Source organism: Orycteropus afer, unplaced genomic scaffold (assembly GCF_000298275.1).
Source record: "Orycteropus afer afer isolate SDZICR_OR568_19922 unplaced genomic scaffold, OryAfe1.0 scaffold00088, whole genome shotgun sequence".
NCBI classification, from domain to species: domain Eukaryota; kingdom Metazoa; phylum Chordata; class Mammalia; order Tubulidentata; family Orycteropodidae; genus Orycteropus; species Orycteropus afer.
In genome coordinates, this window is record NW_006921675.1 from 1,493,300 (window position 1) to 1,514,980 (window position 21,681).

At 42.5% G+C, this 21,681-nt stretch overlaps 1 protein-coding gene across 1 annotated transcript in view; it reads left to right on the forward strand.

The window, feature by feature from the left end:
- LOC103198176 (protein farnesyltransferase subunit beta) overlaps positions 1 to 21,681 on the forward strand; it is a 100,244-nt gene that overhangs the window by 32,831 nt on the left and 45,732 nt on the right. The window contains exons 2-4 of the mRNA XM_007942289.2: positions 425 to 489; positions 11,943 to 12,015; positions 13,874 to 13,965. Of these exons, the coding sequence (XP_007940480.1) occupies positions 425 to 489; positions 11,943 to 12,015; positions 13,874 to 13,965 (230 nt within the window). The remainder of the gene's footprint in view (positions 1 to 424; positions 490 to 11,942; positions 12,016 to 13,873; positions 13,966 to 21,681) is intronic.

Here is a 21,681-nt window from a genome sequence, read left to right on the forward strand (position 1 = left end):
ACTCATAGCGACCCCTCCTTGGGTTTCCGAGGCAGTATCACTACGGAAGTAGGATTGCCCAACCTTCCTTCCGAGGAGTGGCTGGTGGGTAGGCAAGAATAAATCTTGCAAGGAAAATGTATCTCTCTTCATCTATTCCCTGAGTAACTGGCATCAGGGAGTCCAATTCCAAGTTTGGATATTACAGATTAGGTTATTAGAGAAGTTGATGGTGATGCCAAATGGTACAGAGCATTTTCTCTCCGTGTCCTAATCCCATCACCCTGCAAAGTTCCCGAATCCAGCCTTATTGCACTATGCAGTATACTACTAGGCCACACAATTCCAGCCAACTCCAGGCATTTGTGGCAATAGGAGAATAAAGTTGATAGAGGTCTCATCTGTATTTGTTTTCTCTCTCCCATCTCTTGCCCATCCTTACCAGGCAAAAGTAGAAGAAAAGATCCAAGAGGTCTTCAGTTCTTACAAATTCAACCACCTTGTCCCAAGGTAAGCTGTGGATTACAGTTTGAGGGGGCATATGGGTCATCGTGAGTCATAGTCAACTCATCGGTAGCTGGTTATGGGTTGGGAGAACCCCACTTCCTGTGAGAGACGCTCCTTTTTCCTCCACAAGCTGTGAGACCACTTCCCGGATATGCTGTGACTGAGACTCCTTCCTCTGTTAGGAGAGTGTTTAGAGGAGATGGATCCTCTGCTTGAACTGAGTAGTCAGGTGTTTAACTTGGGGATGCTCTCAAGACCCGACCTCTGAGGGCCAAAGGTAGGGCAAAGGAGGAAGAAAGTTCATGAGGTTTTTTTAAAAAAGTTCATGGTTTTGCTGCTTAGTTGTGGCCTGCTGCTCTGATGTTTAGACAGAGAACTCTCAAGCTTTTCTTTTTCTCACTGTACTTTGAAATAGATAACAGAGTACAGGAGGATGGCAAAGGATTGTATTCCTTTGACATCAATTATTATTTGACTGGGAGAATGTGAGAAGTTTGCACTTCTGCCAGCAGTGGGGTCCTTGTTGGTACTCATGTAGCAAATCCCAAGGATGGAATTTCAAGTGAGAAATAGAAGGCCTTTTATTTCCCTTGGCTCTTAGCAAGTTGAAGTCTGTTAAACCTCTGAGGACAGAAATTCCATAAAGGGGATTTTAAGCAGAAGCTTATACTTAATTTGAACTTTTATATTTGAACTTTTATATTCCCCTTTTCCCAGTATTTTGTAATGTATCTTAGTAAAATTTCATAGGGTTATTCTTCCATTTCTTTATTAGATTTCTCTCTAGTCACACATTGTTCCTCATAACCATCCTGTGTTATACCTTTAGCCATGAGAACTTATCAGTCAGTCATCTAAAACTTTGTGTGGTCATGATTTTATTTTAGTGATGATGATTTAGTGATTTTTCCTTGACAAATATCTGAACGAAGTGTTTTTAGGCAACTGGTTGACTCACTCTGGTTGGAAAGCTAGGGGGTCTTAAGTCCAGCCCCTAACCATCTTTATCCTGTCTCCTGACTTCATGGAACTTTCTGACAGACTAAATCCAAACAAGCCAGTCTCCAGGGTACTTCTAGTTAAGCTGAACATTAAAAATGGGTCCAACTTTATGTGTGTGTGTGTGTGTGTGTGTGTGTGTGTAATCTCCACCATTTCCTTAAGAAACCATTTCTATCAGAAAATTCTAAGTAGAAAAACAACTATAAAAGACAAGTGCTTGTAGGAAAAGACAGAATGGGGAGATTATTTTCATCCTCCCTCCCAGGAGAGAAGGAAAATAACAACTAACAAGGAGTCTTTCCCCAAACTGCTAAGCTAAACTTCTGCATTAAACCAAAGCTCAGAACAATAAAACTAATCCTTCCTCGTCATGAGCCACATCTGGAGCAAATGACACCTATTTAAACAACTCCTGGAGAAGAGCTCTCTCAGAATGGCATTGGCATCCATGGCGGTTCCTACTCCCATCTCCACTCTTCTTATTGCTAGCAGTTGCACCCCCAAGATGACTCACTTGATTGGGGTCTGAGTCACTGTCTATGTCTGGGTCTCTGTGGACACGTGCTTTTGTATTCAACACAAGTGCCACCATGAAGGCTTTTTTTATCATTTGGGATCCCTTTGTCACCCACCATCAGAATAGAGCCCTTAGATTTTTCTTTTTCTTTTCTTTCCTCCTTTTTTTTTCTTGGGCTTTTTTTTACTCTTACTGAGGTATGAGGGAGAATGAGAGGTTATAGTCTGAGAAGTTTTTGTTTTTTGAGGTTGGTAGAGGGGGGAGAGAGAAAGGAATAAAATAAAATCCCCTAACTCATAGGTCTTGGGTTCAGGTGTGGGTGGAAAATGAAAAATGTTCCTCTTGGGGAAATTATCAGGGCTTTGGGTTTGTTATTTTTTCTTTCATGAATCTGACATTTCTCATGCTATCCTTGTTGCTGGTGAAAATGGGTGTTTTGAAGGCTGCTAATTAGAATGCTAATTAGCATCAGAGATACTCATATTTTAGCCAAATGATTGAGTGATGAAATCAGTATATCAATATAAGACTGATTCCAAACATCACCCTCATAGAATGAACTTCTAGGATAGAAGTCTGCAAATGTGTCAGAATTTTAAACTATTATCATAATGTTAATACTTAACATTTTAGCAGGAGCTCTGGTAGCATAGTGCCTAAGGCACTTGACTGCTAACCAAAAGGCTGGCAGTTCAAACCCACCAGCCACTCCTGGGAAGGAAGGTTGGGCAATATGCTTCTGTAGTGATACTGCCTCAGAAACCCAAGGAGGGGTCACTATGAGTCAGGTCCGACCTGACGGCACATAACAACAACAACATTTTAGTAGCCAGATTTTGAAAGTCTGACATTAGACTACTTGAAGAAAACCTCAACTGTTAGCTACAGTGAATATTCAGATATTAGGAGTAACTCTAAGTGCTATGGCTTGTTTGTGTTTCTGAGGTCATTGTGCAGATGGGATTGCACACATTCCTGGAACCTGTGACCACGCACAGGGCCAGGGATGCCAGGAATGATGCTGATGTAGGCATTCGAGGCCAAAGCTGAATAGCAGATTTAGGCTGAGATCCAAGACTGAAGCTGAATATTGGTGCATTTACAATTATTCCCCACCCCAGAAACGATTTTCCTCTCATCCCGACTGAAGTATGCGTCCTTTTAATCATGCTTTTAAACAGCTCTGTTCATCAACACTCTGCTTTCCCACTAAAGTTCATTTTTCCTTTCCTATGACTGTTCTACACCTTTATGAATTGACTTTTTCCATTTATTACCTAATTTATTTATTTGCTTTAGTAAGAATCTGAAATGCCTAAACTACACATACTCTCACATAAAATTTTAAATTTGTTTTCTCTTGGTGAAAAGTGGCCTTGTGCTCCTCAGGGGTTGAGAAATCTTGCTAATGTCCCTGTGTTAATAGAGCACTGGAGGTTAGTGTACACCTTGGCTCTGAAGCCAAAAGACTAAGTTAAAAAGCAGCTCTGAAAGCAGCTCTCACACAGGCGCCTGCAGAGCTCTCATGTTCTGTGCCATTTCCTATAAAATAAAATAAGACAACCCAGCCATCAAGTCGATTCTGACTCATAGCATTTCCTAGGCTGTAATCGTTACAGAAGCAGACTGCCTCACCTTTCTCCCATGGAGCAGCTGGTGGGTTTGAACCACCAACTTTGCAATTAGCAGCTGAACACTTTAACCACAGTCCCACCAAGGCTCCTTGCCATTTCCTGTAAGTAACATTATTTTAGAATTTCTCAAATCCTGAGCAGAGAGATGTTTTATTCCCCCATATTGTTGTTCTTTCCAAGGCCCTTATAATTAAGTTTGTCTTTCTTCCCACTCTCCTTCAAGTGACTTGTTACTTATGTACCCAGAGGTTACTTTTTGACTACAGAAGCTTAACTGCCATTGGGTTGATTCCAACTCATAGTGACCCCCATTGGGTTTCCAAGGCAGTAAATCTTTACAGAGGTAGATTGTCCCATCTTCCTTTTGTGGAGTGGCTGGCGAGTTTGAACCAACAACACTCTGATTAGCAGTCAAATACCTTAGGCACTGTGCCACCCGAGCTCCTTAGAGAAGCTTTGTTGTTGTTGTTGTTAATGTGCTATCGAGTTGGACCCGACTCATAGCAACCCCTCCTTGGGTTTCCGAGGCAGTATCACTATGGAAGTAGATTGCCCAACCTTCCTTCTGAGGAGTGGCTGGTGGGTTTGAACCACCAGCCTTCTGGTTAGCAGTCAAGTGCCTTAGGCACTATGCTACCAGAGCTCCTAGAGAAGCTTTTGTTGTTGTTGTTGTTGTTTGCCGTCGAGTCAGCCCCGACTCATAGCGACCCCTCCTTGGGTTTCCGAGGCAGTATCACTACGGAAGTAGGATTGCCCAACCTTCCTTCCGAGGAGTGGCTGGTGGGTTTGAACCGCCAGCTTTAGTGGGTTTAAATTCAGCCAACAGTGGGCTGAATTCTTGTCCTCTCATCTGTCACAATCAAAGGCACGATTCCTGAGATGGTTCAGGTTTAGGGGGAGGAGATGTGTTTGCTCTTACCTCCTCTGCTGTATTCACTGAAAGTCATTCATTCCTTCGCTCACTCAGGTACAGTATCTAGAGGGTCTCCTGTGGGCTGCGCACTGTGCTGAGCTCCACGGAAGAAGGAGTGGACAAGGCTGGCCCAGGTCATGCCCCTGCTGGGCTCTCAGTCTCACGGCGGACGTGGACATTAAAGAAATAGATAAAATTCACAGTTACCAGTGGAATGAGTGTCATGAGGAAGAAAATGGTATTGGCTTTCTGCCAGAGAATAACAGAAAGGATGTGGTTTAGGATGGGAAGTCAGGGAAAACTCAGAGAAAATGATACTTAGGTTGGAACTTGGAGGGCGAGTAGGAATTAGCCAGTTTAGGAAGTGTCTGGGGTATTCCAGGTATAGGGCGCATCATGTGGTAGTACCCTGAGGCTGAAAAGAGCTGAGCTTTCCAGAAACTCAGAGAAGGCAGCGTGGTTAGCACTTAGCGAGAGCATGACATAAGGTTGAGGGAAGTTATGTGGAGGCACATTCTGAAGGGTCTGAAAGTCCAGTTGGCTCACCCATTATAAGAAATACATTTTACATTGCTACCAGGGCACATATACCTTCGCCAACAGTGGAAACCTGACTCCTCATATCTTTAACATATTATGATCCATCTTCCTATATGTCCCAAGCTCCCACCATCCCCTCCTCAGCACAGCCTATAGCCTCCCTTCTCATCCATTTGAGCTCTGCCTTTCCCCTCCCCCTTGCCTCTGCACAGGGCAGTTCCTGTTCAGCTCCAGCTATTAAAATGACAGTTAGGGCTGAATTGTTCAGGAAGAAGAGCTCTCTGGTGGCGTAGTCGATAAGGCATTTGGCTGCTAACCAGAAGGTCATTGGTTCAAACCCATCAGACACTCTACAGAAGGAAAATGAGGCAATCTACTTCCGTAGATTTACAGCCTCAGAAATCCAGTGGGGACTGCTGTGAGTTGTTCAGGAAGGAGGAAGGGAAGAGCTCTAGCTTCTCTTTTTTAACCCCTTACTCAGAAAAGGTTTTTGGATAGAGATGAATTAAGCATCGTAAGGTTCTTGGTACAGAGACTGATCTCCCTGAATATTTGTTCCTTCAATTTAAAAGAATCATAAGTTTCAGTGGAGAAATTAAACTTCAGGCAGTTAACAGTGTGACCCTTGAAGCTCTAGACAAACACTTAAAAGAAACAAATACTTCTTCCAAGATTTTAGAATAGCATGTGCATATTAGCATGTATGAGAGAGATTAAATGGATAACAATGAAAGAGAACAGTTTCCACTTGGAAATGGTTACTGAAGGGAATTTCTCTTTCCCTGCTTGTGTTTACAGTTTGTCTTTAGATGAAACCAGCCAAAGGGACTCATTAGTCCCACTCCAGCTGGACTCTGAGGTCCTAACTCCATGAATGAAGTTCATGGTGGGAAGAGAGCTGTTGAGGCACTCCCCTTTGGACTGTCTCAGATCCTTTCCTCAGGGACCAATCTGGAGCATAAGAAAAGCTTACGGAGGCTTCCTTCAATTAGATGTTTCCAGGCAGGTAGGGCTTCAGGTAGTTGTCATTTCAGGACCGTGAGGAATAAATCCGGGTCTCTTACTCTCTGGCGGGAGAAAAGCATTTGGCTCTGAGGTATTTCATTTTCTGGTATTTAAAAGCCCCTAATCAGGTGAGGAGAGTGCTAAGAAGGTAAGAAAGGTATTCCATCTCCAGATTTTTTTAAAAAAGGAGCAGGATTTGTTTGGCTGTTTAATCCAGTAGAGATGGATAACCTTGGCTGATGGGTCTCCTGTAGTATGGTGTGTGTGAACACACAGAGAACTGACAGAAAGAGCCCCTGAGCCAAAGCACATCCTACTCATTGCTCTCCTTGCCCTGTATGACTGAATTTCTTACTTCTCCTGAGGTTTATAGGGAGCTCAGGTAGTATAATGGTTAAGGCATCTGGCTGCTAATCAAAAGGTTGGTGGTTCAAACTCACCAGTTGCTCCACAGAAGAAAGATGAGGTAGTCTGCTTCCATAAAGATTTGCAGCCTTGGAAACCCTGTGGGGGTCACTATGAGTCAGAATCAACTTGAAGGTCGTAAGTCTGGTTTTGGTTTTTTAAGTTTATGGGTTTTTTAAAATTGAAAGAATATGTATCCAGAGAGAGCAGTGTATTTTGGTCAGTCAGAAAACTGAACTTAACCATTCTTTATTCTTTACATTGTTTATTCTGGAAATAGATGTTGAGAGCCTGCTTTGTGCCAGGCACTGTGGTCAATGCTGAAGACGTACATTATCATTCTTCATAAAATTATAGTGTAGTCGAATAAGCAGCCATACTGAACAGGTGGTTTCAATAATATCCAAGCCCTTTTTTACCTGTTCCCTTTCTCCAGCGTAAGGAACTCTGGTGGCACAGTGGCTGAAGTACTCTGCTACTACCCAAAAGTTTGGTGTTTGAAACCGACTAGCCAGTGCCCGGGAGAAAGGTGAGGCAGTCTGCTTCTGTGGGAACGCTGTGGGGCGGCTCTGTTCTGTCCTGTGGAGTCACTATGAGTTGCAATCGACCCGATGGCAGTGGGCTTGGTTTTTTGGTTTCTCCATCGTTATACTTCTGTTGCCAACATGTTGATTCCAACTCATAGTGACGCTTTAGGACAGAGTAAACCTGCCCCATAGGGTTTTCAGGGCTGTAATCTTTGTGAAAGCAGACAGCATTACACTTAGCGTCACAGAATTTTAGAGTTAGAAGGTAATGCAGTCTAGCCTGATATATCTAAATGAGTTGGATAATGTTCACTTTTGGTGTAGAGTGTTCTCCTTTCTTTCCTCTGGGTCTTAGCATCTCAAGATATTTGGCAAAATTTTCTTGCTTGTTTTTCAGAGAGAAAAAAAATGACCTTTAGAAAGTCCCTCTGTGATAAATCTAATAAGAGTTAGAAATTAGGACTTCCAGCAGAAATCCTGCACTCATCCTTGCCTGGCTTGGATTTCATAGCCTTCTGTTATTGGGCCCTGTCTGCCCTCGCTAATGGTCTCTTGGACTCTGTTGGTTCTTCTCATCCATCGTACCCATCCTGGCCTTAGCTTCCAACCTGCTCAGCCAGGTCCACCTCATATGGGGAGCTATTTCACTTAGCAATGAATTTTCTCACTTCTCTAACTTTTGGCTCTTCCCATCTAGCCAGTGCTTACCTGAGCAGCACCAGCATCCACTCACTGTTTCTGCTAAAGGGTCCTAGCAAAATTAAAAAAACACAAACAACTCACTGAGCAGGACCTGCTGTCTGCCTTCACTAGAAGTTTACACTTTTTAGCCTGTCGAGCCCTCACTGCTGACTAGTTATCCTTTTATTCATCTTGTGTAGGTTCCCTAACTGACTCGCCATAGTGATTACACCACAACTCTCCCGTGAGTTTTCTCGAGAAAATTGAGGCCATCTTACATGAGTTTCCTCAGTTTCTCTCTTCCCCACTTCCAAGTGCTACAATTGTCTAGCTTCACAGTGTCCCTCCCCACTTTTGTCTCAACAAACGTATACTCCTTCCTTGTCTCCAGACACCCCACGTGCTGTATTCTTGATCCCAACCCTCCTCCCTTCTCTTTGGGGACCTTACTAGAGGGGTTTGTCTGGGCTCTTGCATTTTCATTATCTTCCCTTTGCCTTCAAACACGTCCACCCCGACTGCCTTCAGCCCCAGTTCCCCTCTTTTGCCTGTCTTCCCTTCACAAACACATTTAGATTGTGCTTTGGCCTTATAACTGGTTTTCTGCCTCTAGTCTTGTCCTCACCTTGATGCATTCAACACATTGTAGTGAGTGTGATCTGGAAAATGTAAACCTGACCATGTCATTCTCCCATGCCTAAAATACTTCAGTGACTCCCTTTAAAACAACAACAACAAAAAAGACATTTTTTGTTTTTGGTAGCAGCTTTATTTAAGATATAATTCACATACCAAACAATTCACCCACTTAAAATGTGCTATCCCATGGCTTTTAGTATATTCAGAGTTGTATATCCATCACCACAATCCTTTACCATGATCCATTTTAGCACATTTTCATCACCTGCAAAAGGAACCCACATATTAGCATTCACCCTCACACAGCCCCTTCCATGCCCTAGGAAACTAAAAATCGACTTTCTTCCTCTATAGACTTATTTTTTCCAGGTGTTTCACATAAATGGAATTGTACAATATGTGGTCTCTTGTGACTGACTGCTTGCACTCTGTACAATGTTTTCACGTTGTAACACATTGAGTCCCTTTTGCCCTTAGGTTTAAGATCAAACTTCTTAATGCTCTTACAAGTCTTGTGTGATCTGATGCCTATGTCCCTCTTCTGCATGACTTTTCTCACCTCACTACCTTATACTTTTTGCTCCACCTGAACTAAACTTCCTTGAATGCATCATGTTGTTCCCTTCCCTTGCCTGGAACATGCTTCCCAGCCGCCTCATTTTGCCTCACTGACTTGTGTCCTTCATGTCTTAGCTTCAGTGCTGCTGCCTGGGGTGAGCCCACTGCCTGTCCCTGATTACAGCATTTATCAAGCAAGACTGTAATTGCCACTTACTTGTCTGTATGCACTCTGGACCCTAGCTCAAGGGACCATAGCCCCTGCCCTGGACACTCTGCCTGCACAGAATGGCTGTTCAGGGAGTCCTGACCACTGGACCTTCTGGGAAGAGAAATCGAGTCTAGGCTTCTCTTCTTTATGATCTGCCCTGTCATTGCCCTTTGCAGTAGAGACCCTGCCCTCCCCACTGCCCTGAACTCTCTTGAAGGTTATCAGCTTCTATGTGGTTTGTCCTCAGTCTTGCTACAGCAGTTGATACTGTTTAATACCTACATGGAATTCTCTTCTCTCACATTGCCTTTGACATGCCATTGCCTTTGTTCTCCTTGTGCAAACTCTTGTGCATTCATTTGTTTGTTGATGTGTTCATTGGGAGAGACTCCAATGGCCATGGAGCAGAGTTGGCTGTAATCCTTAACAAAACTAATCACCAGGCCTGGATCGTCTGTAATATTGCTAGGTGGGTTTGAATCACCAACCTTCTGGTTACCAGCCAAGCACAGACTATCTGTACCACCCAAGGACATTTTGTGTAAACTCTTTATTATTCTCCTTCCCTGGCTCCTTGTCCTCCTCCAAGCTTCAAGAAGATGGATATTCTTTCATTTTGGTATTTAAACTTTTTTTGTATTTGAAACTTTTCTTTCTGCTTTCTCATCTGTTCCTCCAGCTTCACCAATTACCTGTGTGATTCCCAGTCTATATGCGTAGCCTGAATCCCTCTCCTTAGCTTCAAATATGCAGTTTTAGCAGTTCTCATCTTCTCTTGAGAATATTTCCAGTACTTTAAAAGGTTCATGTCCAGAAGTCACCTTTATCTTATGTCCCAATGCTAGGAAATACTTTTGGACCCTAAGTATTTCCCACCTGGTTGACTCTAAGAGCTTCTTACCCAGTCCTCCCACCTCATCTCTCTGCCAACTTCAGTGTCTTTTTTCAGTTCAGCTTGTAAACACCTATTGAATACCTATAGCTGTCAGATAATTTTTAAAGAAAAGCTCTAGTCATTTTATTCTCAGCTCAGAAAGCCTTCAGGGCTTCCCTTTGCCTACTAAATTAAGTAGGAAGTCTTCAGCTAGTATCCCAGATTGCTGTAAATAGAAATCTACCTGCCTCCATTTCTTTCTCATTCCTAATATTCTGGCTGTATTACCCCACCTGTTATTACTCTCGCACATTTTTATATTTGTTGCTGTCCAATATGGGTAGTTAAATGTAAATCATGTTTACAGATTCAGTTCCGTAGTCACACTGGCTATATTTCAAGGGCTCAGGCACTACAGTGGCTAATGGCAGCCATACTAGACAGTGTGGGTAGAGGACATTTCCACCATTGTTGAAAGTTCTGTGGACAGTGTTGCTGTGTACTTTCTAGTTTATGTTCTCTCTGGCTAAACTGCCCCCCACCATCTCCTCTACTCCTCCTCATAACTACTGTATAAAATCGTTCTCCCTCCATTAAGATTGTTGTTGTTAGGTGCCGTCGAGTTCAGCTCTGACTCGTAGCTACCCTGTGCACAGCAGAATGAGAAACACTGATTGTTCAGGCTTCACACCACAAATTCTGCCTCTTCCCCTGCCTTTTCACATCACTCCTTCCTTAATGAGATTGCCCCCTCCCTTTTGAGCCTCAGTAGCATTTTATCTCTTTATCCTTTGTGAAACCTAATTCTGTACTGCTCTTACTTCTAGTACTAAAGTAGAAGATTTTTTGAAGGTAAAAACCACATTAAAAAAGAAAGAAAGAAAGAAACCAATCTCACTGCCATCAAGTCTGTTGTGACGTACAGCAACCCCCTTTGGGTTTCCAAGGCTGCAAATCTTTATAGAAGTAGATTGCTCAGTCCTCCTTCTGCAAAGTGGCTGGTGGGTTTGAACCACCAACCTTCTGGTTAGCAGTCACATGCCATCGGCACTTCGCCACAAAAACCGCATTAGTGATCTTTTATCTTCTGTGTATAGTACAGTGGGGGTTCGATAAAGTTTGTTGAATTGAATTCCTAAGAAGAGAGTGCTGCTGCTTTCCTTTCTGTCACCAGCATCACAGTGAATGACTTGACACTCTGGTCTTCTTTCTTCCTCACATAACCACATAGGCCCCTTCCTGCAAGATCCGTCAGGAAGTGTAGCCGCTGTGCAGGTGGTCACGGGTGGCACATTCTGACTGAAAGCCAGTCTCGCTGGCATCAGTGTCAAGGAGAGCAACTGGCCGCAGGTTATAAACATGATCCTCTGGCTGGGGCTATGGGGTCTGCACATGGGGGGTGGAATTGCAGGGAGGGATTAATAGATAACTGAGGGGCAGGGAGGTGAGATACAAACTACAGACCTCGGAGAAGTGGTCTCCGAAGAAAGGACTGTGAAATGGCATTGGGTAACCAAGTCAGGGAAGCGGCAAGCTCAGGCATTAAAGTGCTTGCAGGATGAGGAGCCAGAAGATACCTGTTCTTAGCTAGAGCCTGATGGGACTTTCTGGGTGGGTCATCACTACCAGGTGCTTGTGTTCATTGATCCATTTCTGTTAACCCAGTGTCACTTGCCACGTAGGTGACTTTTTGCATGATTTGCAGATACTTCAGAGACATTAAGGTGTTAACCTCTTTGCTCTTTCGCTGCCCTTTGAGCTAAATAATTTGTTAATTATCCATCCAATGACTGCTGTGGGTGTCCTGAAGCTGAGTGTGTGTGTGTGTGTGTGTGTGTGTGTATGTACACGTGCCCACACACGTGTGTATGTGTGTATGTACATGTGCCCACACACATGTGTTCTGCAGGGGAGTGAAAGCTTAAGCTTACATGGTGTTTGTCTTTCCAGGCTTATTTTGCAGAGGGAGAAGCACTTCCATTATCTGAAAAGAGGTCTTCGACAGCTGACAGATGCCTATGAGGTAACACATTGCCCAAGAACTCATTCTATCAAATTGTCAGCCAAGTCTTCCTCCTTTTTCATATTCAAATACAAAAGACATATGAGCCTAACCTGTTGCAAATCCATCCTTTAGACCACGTGACTCTAGCAGTAACCCGGTCCTTCTTCTTTAAAGGGACAGATACCCCTCAACAGCTAGGGAAAGTGGGAATGGGGCTGAGTGGCAGGAACAGCAAGGATGTCTCCCACCTTCCTGCCTCACTTCACCCGGAACAGCTCTGCCTTTAATCTGCTTCCTATGATGGGGGTGGGAGGAGAAGCAGAACTGGGGGAGAGGCAGAGCTAAATTTGACTGTTATGTCTGGGGTTTGCAAACTCAAATGCCTGTAGGGCCCAAGCAGGTAGCATAAGTAAGAAAAGTAGGGCCGGGTGGAGACTCAGGCAGCCTGGAGGCCCCTTGCTTTTACTCAATTCCTGCCAACTGCAGCTGTACAAGAATGCAGACACACAGTTGCAGGATCTCCAGATTTTCATGCCAATCTCCCAGTAGTAAAATCAATTCTAAATAAACCAACAAACAAAATACTGCAGGCAGACCCCATCCATGGGCCAGATCTGGCTTGTGGGCTCTCAGTTTCCAGCCTTTGACTCAAGTACTCAATGAGTAGAGTCCAGTCAGCCCTAATACAGTTAATACTAGAACAGCTAATAGTTCATTGGAATTGGCTCTAGAATTTTAACATGCATTATTACATTTAATCCTCACAAGCACTTTATGAGGGAGTATTTTTTTACAGATAAGCAGCATAGCAAGGTAAGTAATTTGTCTAAAGACACATGGCTAATAAGAGGAGGAACCGGGATTCAAACCCAGGCAGGCCCAATCCATCAGTGTCTTCAGTCACCATACCAGACTGCCCCCAGGCAGTGCGTAGCAAGCTGCCATAGCTCAGGATATACAGTGCATTGAAGAAGTGGGCCGCTTGAGCCAAGAGAAGGAGCGCAGGATTGGGAGTCTGAAAAGCTGGGTGGTTGTCTCAACGCTGACATTTACTATCTTTATAATCTGGAAAAAATTAATCTCCTTGGACCTCATTTTATATACTTTTAATTTTTATAACTGAGACAGTATTGCTACCTGCCCTGCTTAGCCTTGGATGCTCAATTAATATTTATGGCTTGAATTAGGATCAAGATCTGTTCATATATCGCCTTTGGAAGCCTTCACTGGCTCCCCCAGTTAGAGTAGTCTCTTCTGCATGTTCCCTCAGAGCTCTGTTTCTGCCTGTTACAGCACTTACCCAGTTAGGGGTACATATGTGTTATATTCCATCTTGTTCCAGAAAGACCCAAGGCAGCTTGCATTTTTATGTCCTCTTCCACAAAGATACCTGCACACATTTTATATCCTGAGCATCTCCTGATAGGAACCAAATTGTATTTATTATCTTGCCTCCAGTATCTGGTACAATGTTTGGCATTGTAAATGCCAAATACTTCTGGAATCAGTGAATGAGTTAAGCCAGGAAATCCCTTCCTATATATAAGTCTCCTTGGGTCTACACTGAGAAAATAGCAGCACTTGACACCCTGGTGTGTAAAAAGTCCTCTGCTCAGCCTTACTTAGATGCCTACGGAGAAGGACCCACCAGACTCACAGTAAAGTTCTTTACCTCGTTATCCTTTTTGTCCTTCTGTGTGATCGTTTTAGTTCCTGGCTAAGGCCACAAAGCAAGCATCCTTCACTGGTTCTTGTCCGCAGGGTGCCTTCCTCCCCCTTCCTAGGCTGCCAGGAGTGAGATAGATGTCACCTTGTCAGCAGTGTCTCAGACTGATTCTGAATAAGGGGTGTGTCTTCTCCCTCCTCCCTATCACAGTGTCTGGATGCCAGCCGCCCATGGCTCTGCTATTGGATCCTGCACAGCTTGGAACTGCTAGATGAACCTATCCCCCAGATGGTGGCTACAGAGTGAGTCTGGCTCTGGGGAATCTGGGGTGTCCCCTGAAATTGTATGTTGAATTTGGGGTTCTTCCTGTTGGGTTTCTCTTTTACTTGTTTTGAATGAAAACCCAGTTCACTACAGAGAAACCCTTGCCCTTCCTTTGACCTTCAGTGACTTTCTGAAACCCCCCCTTATTATAAACTGGTGGGCAGAACAAGACTTTGAACTCCCAAGAGAACAGTTCTGGTTTCTTCTGTGGCCCTTTGTTTTGTCTCTTGCTCTGGTCTTTGAGAAAATTCTTCATCATTGACTCTGAAAGACATGATTTCTCCAGAAAGTACAGTATGCATTTGAATAACTTCTGTGTGAAAGTGTACACCAACCCAAGGACCAAAAATTCCTTTGCCTTCACTATGAGGAGCACAAGAGTTATTTAAAAAAGAAAAAAACATTTCCTTTGCCTTCCATAAACACCTTCATAGAAGCACACCACGAGTGCAGTGTCGGGGGGACAGTATAGTTCTTGATGGCACTGGGTATGTTGCCATCTTGGAATGCAAATGCCATGACTCACAGTTTCCTCAAATGTCTGATTTATGATTCGAGATTCAAGCAACTGAGATTTCTTCCCAAGTTGCTTGTGCAGCTGGTGTTCTCAGTATGGCACTTTTCTCAGAAGCTTTCCACAATTTATATTTTAACGAAGAGAAAAGTTGATCTTCACTCCAGTCTTAGTGATACCTGGGATGGAATGGACAAGGGCAGCCAGGAATCAGCTCGCATTTCCCAGTTCTCATTGAGAAGGGAGCATGCCCAGCTTGACTTCATCCGCTCTCTCTGGTGCTTCTGAGGGAGAGGATTCTGGGAAGTAAGGCTCTTGAGCCTTGAGCAGGTTCATGTTTCTGCAGCACCCAGAAGCACTATGCCAGGAGGCAGGAAGGCCAGCCGGTGCCCCTGCCTGGGCACAGCGCCCCTGCCTCGGTCACATTGTCAGGTCAGAAGAACAGAACCGCACATTGTCTCATTCATTCTGTCTTAACAATAACCTCTCATTCTTGCCTTCCTGGGCAGGGTGTCTTGTGATGAATGTGAATGGGGGAGATAATGAAGAATTAGGCCATTAACCCTTGTGATGTGTATACAGCTTTCTGAGGGAGAGGAAAAATATGCTTTGTCTTCATCGTTAGGATGCTGCCGCAAGCCAAGTTGCTTCTAGCTCTGGAAACCAAGTTGGGCACAGTTTCTGCAGTAACAGGAATTTAATTGTCAAAATAAAGGCCCGTGTGTTTTTGAAATACCATTTGGGGGTTGGGAGTTGTTTAGGAAGTTTTCCCACACACATCCACAATCAGGATGTGCTCTAGGGAAAGGGAATGTATGAAGCAGTGGAGGATTCTATAAGAGAGAGAGAGGTACAGGTATCCGATCGGGGGCAACATAGCCAGTCGCAGTGGGAACACAGGATGGTAAGAGGGTTTCTGAAGTAGAAGCACTAAGGCCAAAATCAATTTTGAGTTTTTGTCCAGTTTGTATATTGGTGGTTTTTAGTGAAGCCTTTTCTGAGTGAATAAGTATCAGAGCTTCTGTGAGCTACCTTTGTGGCCTTATCAGGAAGAGAGGACCCTTTAAAGGGCTTTTCACAGTGGGCAATTGGAAACAACCTAAATATCCAGCAGTAAGGGATGCTTTAGAATTTAAAGTTTATTTAAACTATGATGTAATATATACAGTGAAATACCATGCAGCCATTTTGTTGTCGTTATGTGCTGTCGAGTCAGCACCAACTCAGAGCGACCCATGTACAACAGAACTAAACACTGCCCTGTCCTGGGCCACCCTCAGACTCCCCGCTATACCTGAGCCCATTGTTGCAGCCACTGTGTCAGTCAGTCCTGTTGAAGGTCTTAAGCTTTCTCGCTGACCCTCTACTTTGCAAAGCATGATATCCTTCTCTAGGGAATAGTCCCTTCTGACAACGTGAGCAAGGTACGTGAGGCAAAGTCTGGCTTCTAAGGAGTATTTCAGCTGCACTTCTTCCAGGACACATCCTTTCATTCTTCTGGCAGTCCATGGTATTTTCAGTATTCTTTGACAACACTGCAGTTCAAAGGCATCAACTGTTCTTTGGTCTTCCTTATTCATTGTCCAGCTTTCACATGCATATGAGGCTACTGAAAATACCATGGCTTGGGTCAGGCACTTAGTCTTCAAAGTGACATCTTTGCTTCTTAACACTTTAAAGAGGTCTTTACAGCACATTTGCCCAGTGCAATACAACATTTGATTTCTTGACTGCTGCTTCCATGAGTGTTGATTGTGGATCCAAGTGAAATGAAATCCCTGACAACTTCAGTCTTTTCTCCATTTATCATGATGTTTCTTACTGGTCCATTTGTAAGGATTTTCATTTTCTTTATGTTGAGGTATATAATCTATACTGCAGACTGTAGTCTTTAATCTTCATCAGTAAGTACTTCAAGTCATCTTCATTTTCAGCAAGCATAATTATGTCACCTGCTTATAAAGGTTGTTAATGAGCCTTCCTTCAATCCTGATGTCACATTCTTCATATAGTCCAGCTTCTCAGATTATTTGCTCAGTATATGGATTGAATAAGTTTAGTAAAAGGATACAACCCTTATACAAACACTTCCTGATTTTAAACCATGTAGTATCCCCTTGTTCTGTTCAAACTATAGCCTCTTAGTCTGTGTACGAGTTTATCATGAGCACAATTAAGTGTTCTGGAATTCCCGTTCTTTGCAATGTTGAATCTATAATTTGTTTTGATCCACACAGTCAAATGTCTTTGCATAGCCAATGAAACACAGGAAAACATCTTTCTGGTATTCTTTGCTTTCAGACAAGATCCATCAGACATCAGCAATGATGTCCCTTATTCTACATCCTCATCTAAATCCAGTTTAAATTTCTGGCAGTTCCCTGTCAAACTGCTGCAACAGTTTCTGAATTATCTTCAGCAGAATTTCACTTGAGTGTGAAATTAATTATATTGTTCAGTAATTTCTGCGTTCTTTTGGATCACCTTTCTTTGGGATGGGCACGAATATGGATCTCTTCCAGTTGATTGACCGGGTAGCTGTGTTCCAGTTTTCTTGGCATAAATGAGTGAGCGCCTCCAGTGCTGCATCTATTTATTGAAACATCTCAGTGGGTATTCGTAAACATTTTGAGCTTTGTTTTTCACCAATTCCTTCAATGCAGCTTGGACTTCTTCCTTTAATACCATTGGTTCTTGATCATGTGCCACTCCTGAAATGGTTGGATGTCGATCACATTTTTTTGGTACAGTAACTTTGATATTCCTTCCATCTTCTTTTGATGCTTCCTACATCATTTAGTATTTTCCCCATAGAACGCTTCAGTTTCACAATCCAAGGCTTGAATTTTTTTCTTCAATTTGTTCCTTCAGCTTGAAAAATGCAGAGCATGTTCTTCCCCTTTGATTTTCCAACTCCAGATCTTTTTGCACATTTCATTGGAATGCTTTGTCTTCTTGAGCTTCCCTTTGAAATCTTCTGTCCAGCTCTTTTTTGTCATCATTTCTTACATTCACGTTAGCTGCTCTCCATTCAAGAGCAAGTTTCCAGAGTGTCTTTTGATATCCATGTTGGCCACCTCTTCCTCTCCTGTATTTTTAATGACCTTTTGCTTTCTTCAAGGAGCTCTGGTGGTGCAGTGCTTAAGACATTTGACTGCTAATCAGGAGGCTGGCAGTTCAAATCCACCATCCACTCCACAGAAGGAAGACCAGGCAGTCTACTTCCGTAAAGATTTACCACCTCGGAAACCCAATGGGGATCACTATGAGTTGGAACCGACTTGATGGCAGTGGTTTTGGGTTTGGTTTTGCTTTCTTCATGGATAATGTCTTTGATGTCATCCCATGACTCATCCAGTCTTTGGTCACTGGTGTTCAGTAAGTCAAATCTGTTCTTTTGATGGTTTCTAAATTTAGGGTAGATATATTCAAAGTTGTGTTTTGGCTCTTGTGGACTTATTTTCATTTTCTTCATCTTCACTTTAAACTTGCATATGAGCAACTGATGCTGTGTTCCGCAGTCTCCCCCGGCCTTGTGCTGACTGAAGATATTGAGCTTTTCCATCTTCTCTTTCTGCAGATGTAGTCTGTTTGATTCCTGTGTGTTCCATCTGGCGAAACTCACAGGTAGTCGCCATTTCTGTTGTTGAAAAAGGCATTTGAATGAATAAGTCATGGTCTTATAAAATCTGTCCTGTGATCTCCAGCATCATTTCTGTCACAATGGCAGTATTTTCTAACTACCGATGCTTCTTTGTTTCCAACTTCAGCATTCCAGTCACAAGTAATTACCAATGTATCTAGATTACATGTTTGGTCAATTTCAGACTGCAGAAGTTGGTAAAAGTCTTCAATTTCTTCATTTTTGGCTTTAGTGGTGAGAGATAAAGATATACTACTATTAGGATGTAGAGCAATCTTAATGACATGTATAAAAATTGAATTTTTTGTTTTTGGACTACTTAATACAGTATGCTGCCATTATTTTATACAGAGATAAAAAAATACTTTGCAAATGTAATCTTTTTTAACTTTTTTTTTTTTTTTTTCATAAAATGTTTAAGTGACCTAGAGGCAGAGAGTTTAGCTCTGGAGTTTTTATTGGTTTCCTGCCCTTGTTTCCCCTACCATGTGTGTGTGTGTGTATGCGCGTGCGCGCACGCACACGTGCATGCATATCTGCACACACATACACGCACACAAAGTTTTTCTCTCTTTGCTCTTTTGTTCACTGTTGTGCTTCTGTTTGTTTGAGGAGCAGTATAACAGACCGGGTTCCCTCTAGTGGACAAAATCACTTTTGTCAGCTACTATGACAGGGAGCTCTGGTAGCATAGTGCCTAAGGCACTTGACTGCTAACCAGAAGGCTGGCTCCTTGGAAGGAAGATGGGGCAATCTACTTCCGTAGTGATACTGCCTTGGAAACCCAAGGAGGGGTCGCTATGAGTCGGGTCCGACTTGACGGCACATAACAACAACAACATGACAGGAAAGCCAGGTTTTTACTGCCAGTGTCAGATACTCTGGTGGCGTAGTGCCTAAGGCATTTGACTGCTAACCAGAAGCCTGGTGGTTCAAACCCACCAGCCATTCCTTGGAAGGAAGGTTAGGCAATCTACTTCCGTAGAGATACTGCCTCGGAAACCCAAGGAGGGGTTGCTATGAGTTGGATCAGACTCGACAGCAGTGCATTTGGTTTTGGGTTTTTGGGTCAAATACTGCAGTAATAATGTCTTCACAGTCTTGAATTTAACTCGCCTCTCTCAATAAATTGTATGCATACATTTACATGAGTGTTTACATAAAATTTATTTTGGAAACAGATTCATCACATTTGCTTAGCTTAATGATTTTATCCCTAACAGAAATACCATTTATTCAGAACTCCCATGGCTTATCACTGAAAACCAGTTTAATAAAATGGAGTAAAAGAAGAATCACAGAGACTATTACATTGTTGAAGTTATGTTTTTAGCTTCTCTAAGATCTGATAATTATCTTTAACTGAAAAATCATTTTAGGACGTTTCAGCACATAAAGTTTTTGCAGAAGATAAATTCAGATTTTGGTATACCAGTGTTTTATCATTTCCCTTTGAAAGTGTTATTAGTAGCTTGTCCCCTGAGTAATAAAAAACAAAACCCACCACTGTCAGTTGATTCTGATTCATAGCAACGCTATAGAACAGAGTAGAACAGCCCAGTAGGGTTCCAAGGCTGTAAATCTTTAGGGAAGCAGACCGGCACATCTTTATCTCAAAGAGTGGCTGATGGGGCTTGAACTTTCAACCTTTCGGTTAGCAGCTGAGTGCTTAATCCCTGCTGCTGAATAAGCTTCTTAAGTATTTTTCTTTTTAATTTTTAAATTTAAATATATTTTTTATGTTTCTTTACCTTTTAATTAGAGTATAATACATATTTATTTGTCTCCTAGGCACTTCTTGGCCAGCTCTTGCTGGCATGTAAAAAGATGCTAAACATCCTACACTGTACACAACAGTCCTCACAACAAATAATCATTGGCCCAAATTATCAGTAATTTCAAGGTTGAGAAGCAGCCCAAAACCACACACATTGCCATCAAGTCAATTCTGGTTCATGGAGACCCATAGGACAAAGTAGGACTGCCCCATAGGATTTCAAAGGCTGGACACCTTTACAGAAGCGGACAGCCTTTCTTCAAAGGAACACTGGTGGATTCCAGTCACCAGACATTTTGGTTAGCAGCTGAGTGCTTCACTACTGTGCTACCAAGACTCCTTAAGGTTGAAAAACCTTGCTCTAAAATAATCAAGTTTAGACTTGACCACACTTTTAAAATAGCTGCTGTCCAAGAGTGCCTTCGTTTGCTGACAGGCCCAGTAACCCGTCTGACTCTACAGGCAGTACTGGCCTCCAGCAATTATTAGCAAGAGACCCTGTCTTTTACCTGTTCATTGCCAACTACCTAGGGAAGAAGTTTTCCTCTGCGTTGCATTAAGCTGAACCTGTTTTTACGGTGGAAAATTAGAAAGAATTAGTACTAGAGAAACCTGATGTCAGCTCATCCATCTTGCAGTTGCATCTACTCCTAAGCCAGTCTGCTCAAGGAGATTTTACTTTTCCAGGTCTCAAGTCTGTCCATGGCAACCTGTTCTGGTGCTGAAGTTTCTTCCTTAAATCTGACCTAAATTCTTGCTTACAGATTGGTCTCGATTTTTGTTCTGCACTAGAAAGTTTTTTTATTTTATTTCAAAAATGTATTGTAAAACATTTTAAACAGAACAAAGACTAGTATAATAAACCCCCATGTGCCCATAACCTAGCTGTCCTGTGTGACTGAAGAGCTGAATTTTTCTTTTTAATTAATTTAAATTAAAATTTAAGTAACCACATGTGACTATCAACTAATGGCTAATCTTATTTCTTTATTATTATGATACATATTTTTAAATATATATCAAACCTGTCTCCTAATTATCCATCTCTTTTTACCTCCTTTCCTGTCTCCTTTGATACCTGGTAACCAACATAAAAAATTTCCTTCCCTGTGTAAACCTTTCCTACACTTTTTACAGCAAGGGACTAATATAATATCTGTCCTTCTGTGATTGACGTCTTTCACTCAGCATAATGTCCTCCAGGAAGGAGCTCTGGTGGCATAATACCTAAGGCATTTGACTGCTAACCAGAGAAGGTCTGCGGTTCAAACCCACCAGCCACTCCATAGGAGGAAGATGAAGCAATCTACTTCATAAAGATTTACTGTCTTAGAAACCCAATGGGGGTCGCTAAGAGTTGGAATCAACTTGATGGCAGTGGGTTTTTTTTTTTTAATAATGTCCTCCAAGTTCATCCACATTATGAGGTGGTTCACTGATTCTTCATTATTCTTTAATGTTACGTAGTATTCCATTGTGTGTACGTTTGGTTATCTATTCATGGGCACTTAGGTTGTTTCCATCTCTTTGCTATTGTAAATAGTGCTGCATTGACCATGGATATGCATGTATCTATTTGTGTCCTGGCCTCACCTCTTTAGGACGTATTCCTAGTAATTGGATTGCTGATCAAATGGTATTTCTATTTCCAACTTTTTAGGGAAGCACACCATACTGTTTTCCACAGTGGAAATACTTGGAGTCTGTGGCTCGGTAGTTCCTCACTGATTGTCTTGTGATTTTTTTTTTTTTTTTTTTTT